General features: G+C 35.7%; 1 protein-coding gene across 1 annotated transcript in view; it reads left to right on the top strand.

The window, feature by feature from the left end:
- The window catches only part of LOC109693165 (magnesium transporter NIPA2-like), a 40,597-nt gene that overhangs the window by 16,285 nt on the left and 9,355 nt on the right, over positions 1 to 14,957 (top strand). The window contains 4 exon segments of the mRNA XM_074061866.1: positions 657 to 881; positions 2,167 to 2,223; positions 12,032 to 12,122; positions 13,522 to 13,682. Of these exon segments, the coding sequence (XP_073917967.1) occupies positions 743 to 881; positions 2,167 to 2,223; positions 12,032 to 12,122; positions 13,522 to 13,682 (448 nt within the window). The 5' untranslated portion in view covers positions 657 to 742.

Genomic DNA, 14,957 nt, shown 5'->3' with positions numbered 1-14,957 from the left:
GTTAAATGTATTGATGAGCTAAATTTGTTATTTGTTATGCTTGAGTTTTTTATTCTGTAGAATTTATTAGCGAAGTTTTATTAGTATAGACTATCCACTATGATTGCAAACATTTTTTTTAATAAAAATGCAAATCAGGTCTGGGGTTGGTGGCTCAAGCCTGTAGCCTAGCTTCTTAGGAGGTAGAGATCAGGAGTATCATGGTTTGAAGCCAGCTTGGGCAAAAAAATTTGCAAGACCCATCTCAACCAGTGGCTGGGTGTGATGGCTCATGCCTGTCATCCTTAATTGTGTGGGGACTGCAAATAGGACTATGGTCTGGGCCATCCCAGGCACAAAGTGAGACCCTGTCTCAAAAGTAACCAGTGCCAAAAAGGGCTAGGCCCTTTTGGTAGAGTGCCTGCCTAGCAAGCACAAGGTCCTGAGTTCAATTCCCAGGGCCAAAAAAAAAAACCCAGAGTTTATAAAATCCATTTATATTTGGCTTTATATCACAGTCCAATCTTTTGCCATAATTGGAAGAGATATTAGATTAGTGCTAAATTTATATAAGTGTCTTTATCAACAGCATCATGAGAAATGAAGTACAATTTTGAATTGTGTGTGAGCTGTCCTGGTCATTCTATTAAAATCTCATTTCATTTTGTATTGTTCAGATTTGAGGACTGCATCATCCTGCCTCCAGTACCAGCAATTTCTCTGACCAATGTGATTCATAGGAACTTCTTAAGTAATAAACGAAATGAGCCCAGGGCGTGGAAAATATGACTTTTATATCGGTCTGGGATTGGCTATGACCTCCAGCATTTTTATTGGAGGGAGTTTCATTTTGAAAAAAAAAGGTCTTTTGCGACTTGCTAGAAAAGGTTCCATGAGAGCAGGTAAGTTATACTCTATATTCTGATTCTTTGACCATAGAAGAACATGTCTTCATTCCTTGTGAGTGTATTTGAACTTTTGAACTGTTCAGGAATTCTAAATATTTATAGACAATCAAACACCAGTTTTGTAACAAGAAAAAGGAAGTTGTCAAAATTAGTTAACAGTTGTTATCAAAGTGTAAACGGGGACCAATGCCAAATTAACATGCTTGCTTCAAATTCTGCAGAGATAGAAATAGGGTTGATGAATTTGATCTTACTGAAGGCTGGGGTATTTTGTCTGTGATAGTAGAAGATCTTAAGCTTTCACCTTAAGATGTTTTTCCTGAGCTCATATTGGCAGGAAGGAAAGAGAGATCCTCTCTGGCTTGAGAAGTACCCATTTCATTGACCTGGTGGTGTTGATTGTTTTTCCAGAAATTGTTGACAAGTCACAAGACCCCAGGGATTCTCATTGTGATTGAACCCCACTCTGCCTCTTTGTGGGGCATCTCCTGACAGCTCTCTGGTCATATTCCATCATTCTGGCTCTGCTTCACTTTAGAACTGATTGGACCTCATGAGTAGACCTGTTTTGGCAGTAAAAATTATGACTTTCTCTCTTTCCTGTGACATCTGTGTGGCACAGCCTAACTCAGCAGTGTTAAAACATGAAATAGTAGGCTCTTGGGGTTTAGTGGACAGAGGAGAAAACAACATCTTTTCTCCTAGTCTCTTATCTTTGGTCCTAAGGCATGCTGTTCTGTTATCTACAATGGATATGACTATAAAAGAGTCATTGTTTTTTTTTGGACAATGGCTTCAGTTTGAACTACTTCCTGACTTTATTAGTTTGGTCCAGGGAAAAGCCAAGCAAAAAGCAGGAGGTACATCTTGGCAACCCTAGACTGTGAGCAGTTCTCAGTCTTTATAGGACCATAGTCTCCTCACCTAAATGGCTTACTCCTTTGTGGACTAACTCATTTGAAGTTGGGCTGCTTCTTACTGGATCCTTTATTTATTCAGGCTGAATTCATAGAACAAAAGAGGAGAGAGTATAAGCCAAACAGTATAAACCTAGACATTTTTTAAGATTCTCATGATGTTCACTTCCCTTTTTTGAAGTAACATCAAAATATTATCTAAGAAATCCCATTATATAATCATGAAGAAATCTTTATCTAAAGTACTTAAAATCACTTTAAAAGTACTTAAAATCACTTTAAAATCTATTACTAATAGTTGTCATAATTTATATAAGAGACTGATAATTTTCCAAAGAAGTGAACTGTTTCTTCATTCACAGGTCAAGGCGGCCATGCATATCTTAAAGAATGGTTATGGTGGGCTGGACTACTATCAAGTATGTATACAGAACATTTCAACAAAATGTTTTATCTGTATTTTAAAATATTTGCATATGCTATTATAATGGCATATAATACATATAATAGCCTCGTATTACTAGCGAATTTTAAAAGTTAAACCTTATTTTAATAAATAAAGCTCAAAATATGTTTAAACCTGTCAAATTAATTCAGCAGTCTAATAGCTTACTTTGAATGAAAAGACCTTTTTTACCCATGTGATTAAAACATGTTCAATACAACTTCATTTTTAAAAATTATGCTCAGTTTAAGAAGGTAATTTTGAGGCTGGGAGAGCAGGTTAGTGGTGGAGTGCTTGTCTAGCATGCAAAACACTTCGGGTTCCTTTCCTTAGCATCACAAAAAGTTTGATTTTGAATGCTTCCTCCTCTCAATGCAAATTAAAAAGAAGGTATGTATTTGATAATACTGTTCATGCTTGTTTTGATGACTATCTTTAAAAAGGTATATGGAAGAAATTTTCCTTAGGATGCTAAGACTGGGCTATTTTTACCAATCATCTCTTATATGCCATTGTTCTAGTGCTGAAGATATGCTAGTGAGAGAAAACAAAAAGTCCCTTCAAAATCCTTACCCACTTTCTAGGTGGGAAGCATACAATAAGCAAGATAAGTAAGCTAAAAGGTAGGGTCATGTGTGTATAAATGCTAAGGGTGGAGGAGTAAATCTGGGAAAGGGATCTAAAATACAAGGTTAAATAGACTTAAAACTTTAGATAGGAGGTAGGGACAAGCCTTATTGAAAAGATGGTATTTGAGTAACAGACATAATAACAGGCCATATGAATATGTGGGGAAAAGAACATTTAAAACAAAAGAAAGCAGTAACTTGGTCTCCATTAGGGGGACCATGCATAGCCTGTGAACATTATAGGTAGCCTCCATGATGACTATCAGTGGTAGTCATCACTGATAATAGCTGATTATCATCCCCTCTCACATTGAATTAGTCCTAGCTCAGAATACCATGAAAGTGATGATGTGTAACTTCTGAGGTGAAAGTCATAAGAGATAGCAGCCTTTTTGCTGATTCCTTTTTTTTGTGGTGCTGGGGTTTGAATTCAAGGCCTTGCACTTGCTAGTCAGGTGCTCTACCACTTGAACCATACCCCCAGTCCTCCCTCATTCCTTAAATTGCTCATTCTGGGAGAAGCCAGCAGCCTGTGGAAAAGTCTCTAGGTGATAGCAGTTGGTACATACTTACCAGTCATATCAGTGAGCCACCTTTGATTTGGGTCCTCCAGCTCTAGTCCAGCCTTCAGATGACTGCAGTCCTGGATTACATCTTAATTGCAACTTCTTGAAAGACATCAACCCTTTCCTTGAAGTCTTGACTAACAGAATCCCTAAGAGTGAATGGCTATTTTGTTTTACACTCCCAGATTTAAGGATGCTTTGTTTTATAGCACTAAGAAACATTACAGAGGCAAGTAGAGCATTAAGGGAGTGAAAGGGGTAGGACAGTAGGAGGTAAGTTCAGAGAAGTAATGAAAGCCCACATAATGTGGGTTTATAGGTCACAAAAAGAACTTTGACTTTTATGTTAAATGGGAAGTCATTGGAGACCTTAGCAAAAAGGAGTGATATGATCTTCCTCAGTTTTTTTGTTCTTTTTTTTTTTTTTTTTTTTGCTGTACCCCAGTTTGAACTTAGGGCCCTCATGCTTGCTAGGTCCACCATTTGAGCCACACCCCTAGACCTTTTTGCTTTAGTTATTTTCAGATACAGTCTTGCATTTTTGCCCAGGGGCTGGCCTCACACCTCTATCCTTCTACTTTTGCCTCCCACATAGCTGGAATTACAAGTGTGCACCACCATACCACGCTCAGCTTGGTTGTTTAGTTTTTGTTTTTTGGAATGGTGTCTCATTAGCTTTTTTGCCTGTGCTGGCCTTGAACTATACTTCTGAAGTTCCTTGCATTACAAGCGTGAGCCATAGTGCCTGCCCTTAGCTTTAATTTAATTTAATTAAATTTTTTTGGTGGTACTGGTGTTTGAACTCGGGGCTTCACACTTGCTAGGTAGATGCTCTACCACATGCCATACCCTTAGTATCTTAGTTTTAATAGGTTTTCTCTGGCTGCAAAGAGGCAGGAGAAAAACTAGTCAGGAGGCTATTGCAATAATCAGGTAAGAGGTAATAGTGGAGACCAAGGTAGTAGCAGTGAGTATGCTGAGAAGTGATGTTTCAGGGTTGAACTGACAAGATTTGTTCACTGGTATGAAAGAGAAGAGTGCTAAGAAAGAGGATGACACAAAGACTTTTGGCTATAGTAAGTGAAAGAAATGAGTGATGTTCACCTGATGCTAAAACTAGGAACAGTCTGGGCAGATGGGATAGGAGGATATCAGGAATTTCGTCTTAAGTGTGTTAAAGTTAGACATTCTTATAAAATATGTGAGCAGATATATGAAGTCGGTAATTAGGTCTGGAATTCTACCAAGTAATCCAGACTGGAGAGTCTAGGGGCTCTCCAGTTTGGGAGTCACTATTGGTATTTAAAGCCACAAGACTAGACAAGATGGTCTAGTCTAGGAAATGAGAATGGTTAGAATAAGAAGCCCAAGATCAGAGATGGGAAGGAGAGCAGCTCAGATTTATCTAGAGTAAGAACAAGCTATAAAGGAACATCCGGAGCGGTAGGAGACTAAGTGAGTCTAGTGATGGAAGGGTTTGAAGGAACAAGAGTACTGGTTTGTTCAGATGGTGCTGATATAAAGTAGATACAAGAAGGATTCAAAAGTGACTGTTGGATTTAGCAATATGTAAAGCCTTGGTGATCCTGAGAACAGCAGTTTTGGTATTAAAATTTATGCATACTTTTTTTTTTTTTTTTGCGGTACTGGGGTTTGAACTCAGGGCCTAGAGCTAGAGCCACTCCACCAGCCCTGTATTTTTGGGTTGGGTTTTTTCAAGATAAGGTCTCTCAGACTATTTGCCCAGGCTGATTTCAAATTGTGATCCTCCTGATCTCTGCCTCCTGACTAGCTAGGATTAGAGGCATGATCCACTGGCACATGGCTTATATATGCTTTTTTTTTTTTTTTGGCAGAACTAGGACTTGAACTCAGGGCCTTCTCTTGCTAGGCAGGCGCTCTGCCACTTGAGCTACACTGCTAGTCCTAAACAAAACTTTTGAACACCTAAAAAGCAATATTGAAGTTGGACTGGTAGTATACCCTTGTAATTCCAGCACTTGGGAGGCTAAGGTAGGAGGATCACAAGTTCAATACTGGCTTGGGTTACATAGTGAGGCCCTGTCTCAAAAACAAAAAAGCAAAACAGTATTGAGCAAGATACAGTTGTACATGTTATGAAGTTCTAGGGAGACTGAGGCAGTAGGATCATTAACAGCCAGTCTGGTTTTTTTTTTTTTTTTTTTTTTTTTGGTGGAACTGGGGTCTGAACTCGACTTCACACTTGCAAAGCAGTCTCTTGAAAAAACAATCAAATGAACAAACAGACAAAAAGCAATGTGAGAGCTTATTGTAATTATGGGTGAGGTATGTATTTCAACATTTTTTGGAAAACAAAAAGTTGAAAAAGATATAAAAATCATAAGCATCAAAGAGCTAATATGATAATGGAGAATTACCTGAGTAACCTGGCCAAGATCAGGGAGCTTGGGTGTTGTCAAGTTAAAGGCCTTGAGTTCAAACCCATGTACTACCAAAAAAAAAAGGCATAAGTGTAAGGAAAGGATTTGAGCACAGGAGGATAAGCTGGACATACTTCTTCACTAGAGTTTGCAGCTAAGAGGAGGCAACTAAGAGATAACATGAACCTTTGAACTGGATTAACATGAGTCACACCCTTTGGCTATCAAGAATAGGAACCAACATATGCTCTGGGCTGTTTGTGTCTCTGAAAAGACACAAACTGTGGAATGTTTGTGTCTTAGGGGTGCAAACCCATTTGTGCATTGGACATTTTCTAGGTTTGGTCCTAAAGTGCTAATGCTCCCTGCCACCTAGCAGAAGAAAAAGCAAAAATTCTCTGTTGAAGATATAGTATCATCCTGCCCTTAAAGATACAATAAATTTTTTAAAAATTTCAATAAGTAATTTAAAGATAAAATGTCTGCTTGGTACAGTGGTGTGTACCTGTAGTTCCATCTACTTGGAAGGCTGGGGCAGGAAGATCACTTTAGCCCAGGAGTTCAGGAGCAGTCTGGGCAACATAAGACCCCATCTCTTTATTAAAAAAAAAAAGTGAAATATGAATAAAGGGTGGTGGTGGAAGAACATGAGATTAAGAAACTTTAGCAAACATAACATAGAAACCTGACTGCAGATGCTGGAAGCATCATGACCATAAAATAACTGTTTATTACAAGGTACTATAGTTCTAAGAATGAATGGGACTATAGAGACATTACAGAGTTGCAGAACTAAAAAGTAATTTTAGAATTAAAACGTAATAAGGAAAACTGCATTGACTTAGGTATGGTTGAAGAGAGACTTAGCAAAGTGGAGGTAGTTTGAAATAAATTAGAATGAAATAAGTAGAGACAAAGGTATGGGAAATATAGATAAGCTGATTATGGAATTTAGAGAATTCAGTGAATAATTGGACTCTGAGAATAAGAAAAAGTGGCCAAGAATTTTCCGAAACTGACCAAAGTTACCAGATCCCAGATTCAAAGACCCCAACAAGACTTGTGCAAAATCTGTGAAAAGAAAATTAGACCTAACCATGTAGCAGTAAAACTGATGAAAACCAAAGTCAAAATTTTTAAAAGTTGTCATAGGAAAAAACATTCATAGCAGAGTTTTAACAACATTGAAAGGAGAAAACAGTTGGAACTAGAGCTTCGAAGTGTTGAAAACTGCTGACAGTAGAAATCTGTATTCTGTGAAAATATCCTTCAAGAATAAAACTAAAATAGGAGAACCTAATTTAGATAAAAAGATATTTGAGACATTGCAACCACATTCCTTGACTGAATTCTAGTAGGAACAAGTCATCTATAAAAGACATTTTAGAGGGCTGACGGAGTAGGGAGTGGCTCAAGTGGTAGAGCGCAAGAGGGCTAGTGTGAGGGCTTCAGTTAAAACCCCAGCGCTGCAAAAAACAAACAAAACCCAAAAAAGACATTTTAGGAGTTAAAGGGGAATTGTGACTAGATGATCTTAGGGCTTATTGTTATTTTTGTGAGGTGTGATAATGATTTTGTGCTTAACTTGGAGTGTATTTTTATAATGTAAAGAATGAGATGTTGTATGCTTGTAATTGGTTAAAACATTAGGGAAAAGAAAACACATTTAAAAGGAAAAGATTACATTTGAGAAAATTGTTATATCTATTAAATCTGGATAGTGGCTTTATTGCTGTCATTTGTATTTTATTCTATTTGCAATGTTTTATTAAAACTTAAGCATTTAAAAATAAAACTAATTTTATAAGGATGGTATATTTGAAACTATATATATCAATTACTACCCTAATGAAATGCACCAGTTCAAAAGCAAAGATTGACAGACTGGAGTTTGTAAAACCAGCAACATGCTTTTTACATACTATTCATACAAAAAATAAGGGTATAGAATGTCTGAAACATACCAGAGGAAAGTTGAGACTGCTGTTATTGATAATCAATGAAAACATACCTCAAATCAAAAAACAATACTGGAGATAGAGGGTTATTTCTTAGTGATAGAAGGTTCAAAATTTCTGGAAGTTGTAACACAGTTCTGACTTTAGTAATAAGGCTTTGAAATATACAAAGCAGAAATTGCCTAGGTTGAAATAGATAAATCGAAAATCATACAGTGGTTGCAATTTACTACTCTTATTGATAAGGCAAGCTAAGAAAGATCATCAAGGCTATAGAAAATTTGAATAGAAACTCTAACAAACTTAGTAAAATGTACGTAAGCCATATCTGTATTCTTTTTAGTTGCATATGGAGTATTTACCCAGTTTGACTATTTGCTGGAACATAAAGCCAGTCTTAAATTTTTCAGACGATTTAAATTACAGTATTTTTACACATCACTGTAGTTATATTAAAAATCAACAGAAAGCATGAAAATTCCATGTATGTAGAAATAAGGAAATAGCAAATAGTTAGATTAAAATTTATAATTTCAAATATATAAAATTGAAAATTAGAAAATTGAGACATTTAATTCAATAAAATAAAAAAAGAATGGCAAAATAAGCCTACAAACATATTAGAAAGTAATAAAGAAGAAGAGCTAGTTAAAATTATTTAAGTAAGAAAACAAGGTGGCTATTAAAGCCACTATTTTGGTCTCTGATCAGAGTGATGAAATTGATAAACTTCTTGAAAATGGTTAAGAAAAAAGGAAGATGAAATAGCTAGGCTTTATAGGTAGGGTTTTGAAGATATTTTAACAGGGTTTTGCGAATAGTTTACTTTAGTAAACATGAAAACTTACACATATTAAGACACATTTCTAAAAAACATCAAATCCAGAATAAATTGAAATAGAAATTTGGAATACTCCTCTTTCATAATACAATTGATTCTTTAATTTAAAAACCTTTACACATATTAAGCCCTGGACCTTGTTTTCACAGGTAAGATCTGTGATGATTTAAAGAAGTAATTTCAATCTTGAACAAGTTCCTATTTAATAGAACTTTTTAAAAGTCTTCATAATCCTTAATACTAAAAAGAAAGGAAAATTATAACTCAGTCTCATTCATGAACATATATGAAAAAATCCTAAATAATACATCATTAACAAGTTTTATTTATTCTAGGGATGCAAAGTTGGCAGATTTTGGGAAACCAATCACTCATTTAGCATGATAACAAATAGACACATTTTATCATTATTTCAGCAAGTATTCATGACGAAAAAGAGAAGTCATTACATATAAATAATTTAAATCAGTTTTCTTTTTTTTTTTTTTTTTCAGTTTTCTTACTGTAAAGGTATTCTTTGCATGCTACCACTGAGCTATGTACCCATCTTAATATAAAGTGTTTTTTTTTGTTTTTTGTGGGATTGGGGTTTGTAATCAGGGCTTTGTGCTTGCACAGCAGGTGCTCTGTTGCTTGAATTACACCTTCAGTCTGTTTTGCTCTGCTGATTTTGGAGATGTGGTCTCGCAAACCATTTGCTCGGGTTGACCTTGAACCATAATCCTTCTGATTTCAGCTTCCCACGTACCTAGGAATACAGGCATGAGCCACTGGTGCCTGGCTTAAAGGGTTTTTAACAAAGCCAAAACAATCACATTGTACACACAAAAATGGGAAAGCATTGAAGGCTCTTTTTGAACTGGGTACAAGCAAATGAGGTTATCATTCTTTTTTCAGCATTTTACTGGAATTTCTGGTCAATACAGTAAGATAGGGGTGGAAGGACATAAGATTAGAATGGGATATGTCAACTTAGTTTCAGACTATATGCTTTTGAGTATAAAAATTCCAACAAATATACAGGAAAATTATAAAATTGAGGTTTAACAAGATTGTTGAATACAATTTTAAAAGCAATAATAAACCTAAGAAAATATGGAAAAGATGTTTATCACGGAAACTGAAACATCACTGAGAAAAATACCAAAATAGAAGACTATACCATCTTCATAAATTAGAAGATTCATCATAATAGAGTCATTTCTTCATACTGAGTTATATGTTGAATGCTATCCCACTCAAACTATGGGTTGTTTGTGAACCATGATAAGTTGATGTTTATATATTAAATTTGAAAGCTCAAAATGAGCAAAAGTACTTACTAAGAAAAAGAGGCAAAAGACTTTGCTCTATGGGTTATTAAGACTTACTCTAGCTGGGCGACAGTGGCTCATGCCTGTAATCCTAGCTATTCAGGAGGCAGAGTTCAGGAGGATTGTGGTTTGAAGCCAGCCTGGGTTAATAGTTCGTGAGATCCTATCTTGAAAAAAAACCTCCACAAAAAGGGCTGGTGGAGTGACTCGAGCTGTAGGCCCTGAGTTCAAACCCCAGTACCGCAAAACAACAACAACAACAAAAAAACAACTTACGGTGAAGTTACACTACTAAGTCATTGTGGTATTATGTACAGATAGATATATATGGACCAACAGAATAGAATAGAGAACCCTGAAACAGACATACTATGAGTATATGACAAAAGTGGCATTGAAATAGAGAATGATATTTTTCACTTTTACTGTAACAATCCATATGGAAAAGAAGAGAATTAGTTCCTACTGCACTCTACAGATAAAAAATCATCTTTGGTAGTGTATAGGCCTAAAGGTGAAAGGCAGAACACTGAAGAATTTAGAAGGATCACACATAAACATGCATTCTGTTTCTTGCCATTTGATGCCCTGTGCTGCCCCAGGATTCTGCCAGCAAGATGGCCATCACTAGATGGACCTCTTGACCTTATGTCCAGCACCATAAGCCAAAATAAACTTCTTTATAACCAAAACAACAACAAAAAAAAGAAAAACAAGACTTCAGAAAAAAGATTCCTTAGTTTTATGAAGCACTAAATACAAAGGAAAATAATTTGAAATTTGACATTAAAATGAAGGACTTACATATTCCTAGCAATATAAGCAAACACACTCACAGATAAAACCCCCAAAATAATAATAGCCAACCCCCCAAACAAGTGAATAAAACAAAACATTTTGCTCAAAAGAATGTATTAAGAGAATAAAAAGGCAAATGCAGTCTGAAAAGTATTCGGAATGTGTTTAGTGAACAAAAGTTTCATTCCCAAAACATGTAAAGAAGTACCTTAAGAGAAAACAAAACCCTTGTAGACAAATAGGGGGTAAACTTGAACAGCTACTTCCTTAAATTTTACATGGCCAATAAACAAATGACAGTTGAAAATACAAATTGAAAACAGAATAACATTCCTAACATATGAGTAAAAGTTTAAGTTTGACAATATCACATATTGCTAAGTGAAAATTAGCATAACCATTTTGGAAAACAGCCAGAAAGGATCCTTACGAGATCCTGCCCCTACTCAGCATAGGATTCCCAGAGCTTTTCCAACTCAAGTAAAATCCCTAGGGACTCAGCAAGGTCACATGTGCTGTGACCCTGGCTACCACTGCTTGATCTACATTGTCCCATTGTTGGTTCTGTTGGAGCTACTCTGGAGTCTTTGGTGCTCAGACATGCCAATACCTGCAGTCATGGTTTTAGTACTTAACTGTTACTCTTGCTTGTAATAGTATAAACTCCCACATTTTCATTTCAGAGTCTTCAAAAGTGTCCTTATCTCAGAGCTCCTGCCTGATACCAGCATATGTGATCCCTCTCTCTCAAGCATTCCAATCTTTTCCCTAGCTTTTTTTCTTCACAGCACTTTTAACTAGTATCACACATGTATTTTTGTTTGTCTTCCCTCACTAAAATATAAGATTTATGAGAGCAATGTCATTGTTTTTCTTGCCATTGTATTTCTTGGCAGTCTGACATATTGCTTAAGTTAAGCCCTCCTTTCAAAAGGAAGGCCAGTGAAAAAGACTTGGGAGAAGAGCCTTTTCATCAGTGCTTCTTTTAGTTGATTTGTGTTTGTTATTCTAGGATATTAATACCTATTTAAATTTTTACTATCTTTATGTAAGCATAAACTAGACTTTTGCAATTAAAGTTACAGATTTGTGTTGTTCCTAGTAGACTCTAGGTGTTGGTAATGTACAGAAGATCCATAACCCTGTAATAAACAGATGAGAAAAAATACAGAACTTACTGAAGATAACTCATAGACACTGCATAAAATGCAGGTGTTTCTAAATTGAATGCATAAATTCCTATCTGAGAGGTATTTTTGTTGTCCATCTCTTAAGTGGGAGCTGGTGAGGTGGCCAACTTTGCTGCATATGCATTTGCACCAGCCACACTAGTGACTCCGCTAGGAGCTCTCAGCGTCCTCGTAAGGTAAGCACATGACTTTTTGTATATAATGGTCTATAAAATACTTAGTACTGATTACATGTCTTCAGTAACCTTTAGGACTTTCTTTTTTTGGTTTTCTTTTTGAGGACTTTCTTTTTTAACTAATGGCCTTTTCAAAGTTATCCTCTGTGCATAGGCAAGCTGTTGATTTGTGGGACAAACTGATTATATGCTTGGGCTTGAATTCATACCCAGCATTAGTGATTTTAGTTTTTGAAGATTCCAAGTTGCACTTGTTCAACATTTTTAACTCAGTGCTCATATACTGTGGTAGGTCATGGGTGATGATGAATAGGTTTCTGTACCTACTACAGAAAGTTGTCAGTGGGGGCTAGGTTACATGTCTCTGAAGACTGGCCTGAGGTGCTTGTTTGCAGAACCAGTCCCAGACTTGTCCTGTTTCTGTTATTTTAATGGTTAGTCCAAACAACTAAGCCTATTTTGATGTCTGGATTTTGGTCACTATTCTGAAAGTTGATTAGAGTTAGGTATTTTAATCAATTTTTAAAGAAATTATATATAAAATAGGGTTATTATATAAGTATATATAAGATAGAGTTACAGTATTTTCTTTATATTATGCCACATTATTTACTGGTTTATTTTGTATTTTCTTTTTAGGTTTGGATGAAACTAAGTATAAGTTATAAAAGCCTGATAACTTACAGACAAATTAATAATTAAAAGATCCTTGGGTTGGGGATGTAGCTCAATGGTGAAGTGTTTGCCTAGTATGCACAAGGTTTGATCGCCAGTACTGCAAAAAAAAAAAAAAAAAAAAAGACTTGTTTCTTTTGTTCTTATATTTCTAAATAACAGGATAATTAGGCAAATTATATTAAGCTAAAGTAACATGTAAGTGGGATGCATCAACCATTAGGAACACATTAACTGAGCAAATTTGAGTCATTGGTTTGAATATAGATTATTAGGACATAAATTGTACAAACTATAGCTCTTTATATTGTAAATTTCTTATAGACTTCTTATTGCTTGGGAAGTAGTTTTGACTAAGATTATAAGATGTTTTTCAGTCAGAATAATTCCTGAAATCCAAGGTAACACAGGAGAGATAACTCAGCAAAGTAGACAGATGCAAAATGGAAGAAGAGCTGCCATGTTTTTATACTACTTCACTTACTCATTGGACATTTGCTGGCTCAAGTGAAGAGTCAGCATTCTTAGCAAAATCAGCCTCTCAGTTGTTATAATTTCGTGGTTGAATGTACATTTGCTTTACTTTGGCTGAAAGCCAGAATCTTCATAAGCTCAGTGTTTTAGCGTGAATTCAGTAATTTAAATTGTGTCTGTCAGTACTTAAAAATGAGAAAAGTAACTGATTATTTTAAAATTTCTCAACCCTTTCCTCTTTCCATTTTAGTGCCATTCTTTCTTCATACTTTCTAAATGAAAGACTTAATCTTCATGGGAAAATTGGGTGTTTGCTAAGTATTCTCGGATCTACAGTAATGGTCATACATGCTCCAAAAGAAGAGGAGATTGAGACCTTAAATGAAATGTCACACAAGTTAGGTGATCCAGGTAAGAAGAAAGAAAAGCTTTATTAGTGTTACTATACTTTTTAACTCATTTTTTACTTCAATCAAAATTTTATGTGCACATAAAGAGACATTGTTCTACACAGCATATGAAAAAATAGAAAGTAGTCAGGTGCCCCAGCCCCTTGTTTCTTTTGTTCTTTAACTCTGTATTCCTACTTTTCGACAACATGTTTATGTCACTGCTGATTCCTTGGCTTTAGTCATTATCTATTATATCTATTACCTATTGCATTTACTTAGCTTTGTTTAACGTATTTGTTTACATTACCTTCACTGCATAACTCAGCCATATTATGATTACAATTACTTTTCCTTGTTTTTTTTTTTTTTTAAACAAGGTCTTGCTTGGTAGGATAGCTCAGGCTGGCCTTAAACTCATGATCCTCCTGTGTCTGCCTTCCTGGTGCTGGGAATTTAGATGTGTGCCACAGGCCTGGCTTGTTTCTCCTTTCTTGTATGTCTGTTTTTTGTTGAACTAATTGTTATCTTGTTTGCTTAGTTTTCTATATATTTATCAATCCCTTTTGAAACACTTCCTCACTTGTCTAATTCTACTGTCACTAATTTCAGACACATTAGGTATTCTTAGTTGCATCTTTTTGGGAAATTTCTCTCCCATAGCCTTCTGTTTGGCCTCCACGAGTACTGGCCCTCCAGGCCATCAGTATCTTGAATTTTTCTTCATCAGAATCCTGGGGATTTCCTTCACTTTTTGGTTTTTCTTAGATCCCCATTTTCCTCAATTGAGTGGAACATGAAAAAGGGCACAGAGAAGAATGAAACTTTTTAGAGGCTTTGTGTAATTAAAAATGTCTTTAACTGTGATCCATTGTCTTTTCACTTTGTGTTGCTGTTGAGAAATCAACTGCAGTTGATTGTTTCTTTATGTGGCTTTTTTTTTTTTTTTAACTCTTTGGAAGCATTTAGAATATTTTTTTTGCCCTTGGTGTCTGGAATTTCCCACCGACATGCAGATGTGGGTCCATTTTTTCCATTGTGCAGGGTGCTCACTGGGTCTTTTTAATTTAATGTTTTCCTCTGGGAAACCGAATTCTTCCTTCGTCAAATTCTTACTCATCAGTTGATTAGACTGCTTGAAGTAGATTCTTACCTTTTTCCTTTCTTTCTTTCTGTGCTAGTGATCATACTCAGGGTAAATTCATGGCTAAGCAAGTGCTCTACAACTGATCTACACCCTCAGCTCACTTACTTTCTCATGTTTAGTTTTTCTTCACATTTTTACCATTTTGCCTTT

The sequence above is a fragment of the Castor canadensis genome, chromosome 19 (assembly GCF_047511655.1).
Source record: "Castor canadensis chromosome 19, mCasCan1.hap1v2, whole genome shotgun sequence".
Classification (NCBI taxonomy): Eukaryota; Metazoa; Chordata; class Mammalia; order Rodentia; family Castoridae; genus Castor; species Castor canadensis.
This window is presented reverse-complemented; position numbering and strand designations above follow the sequence as displayed.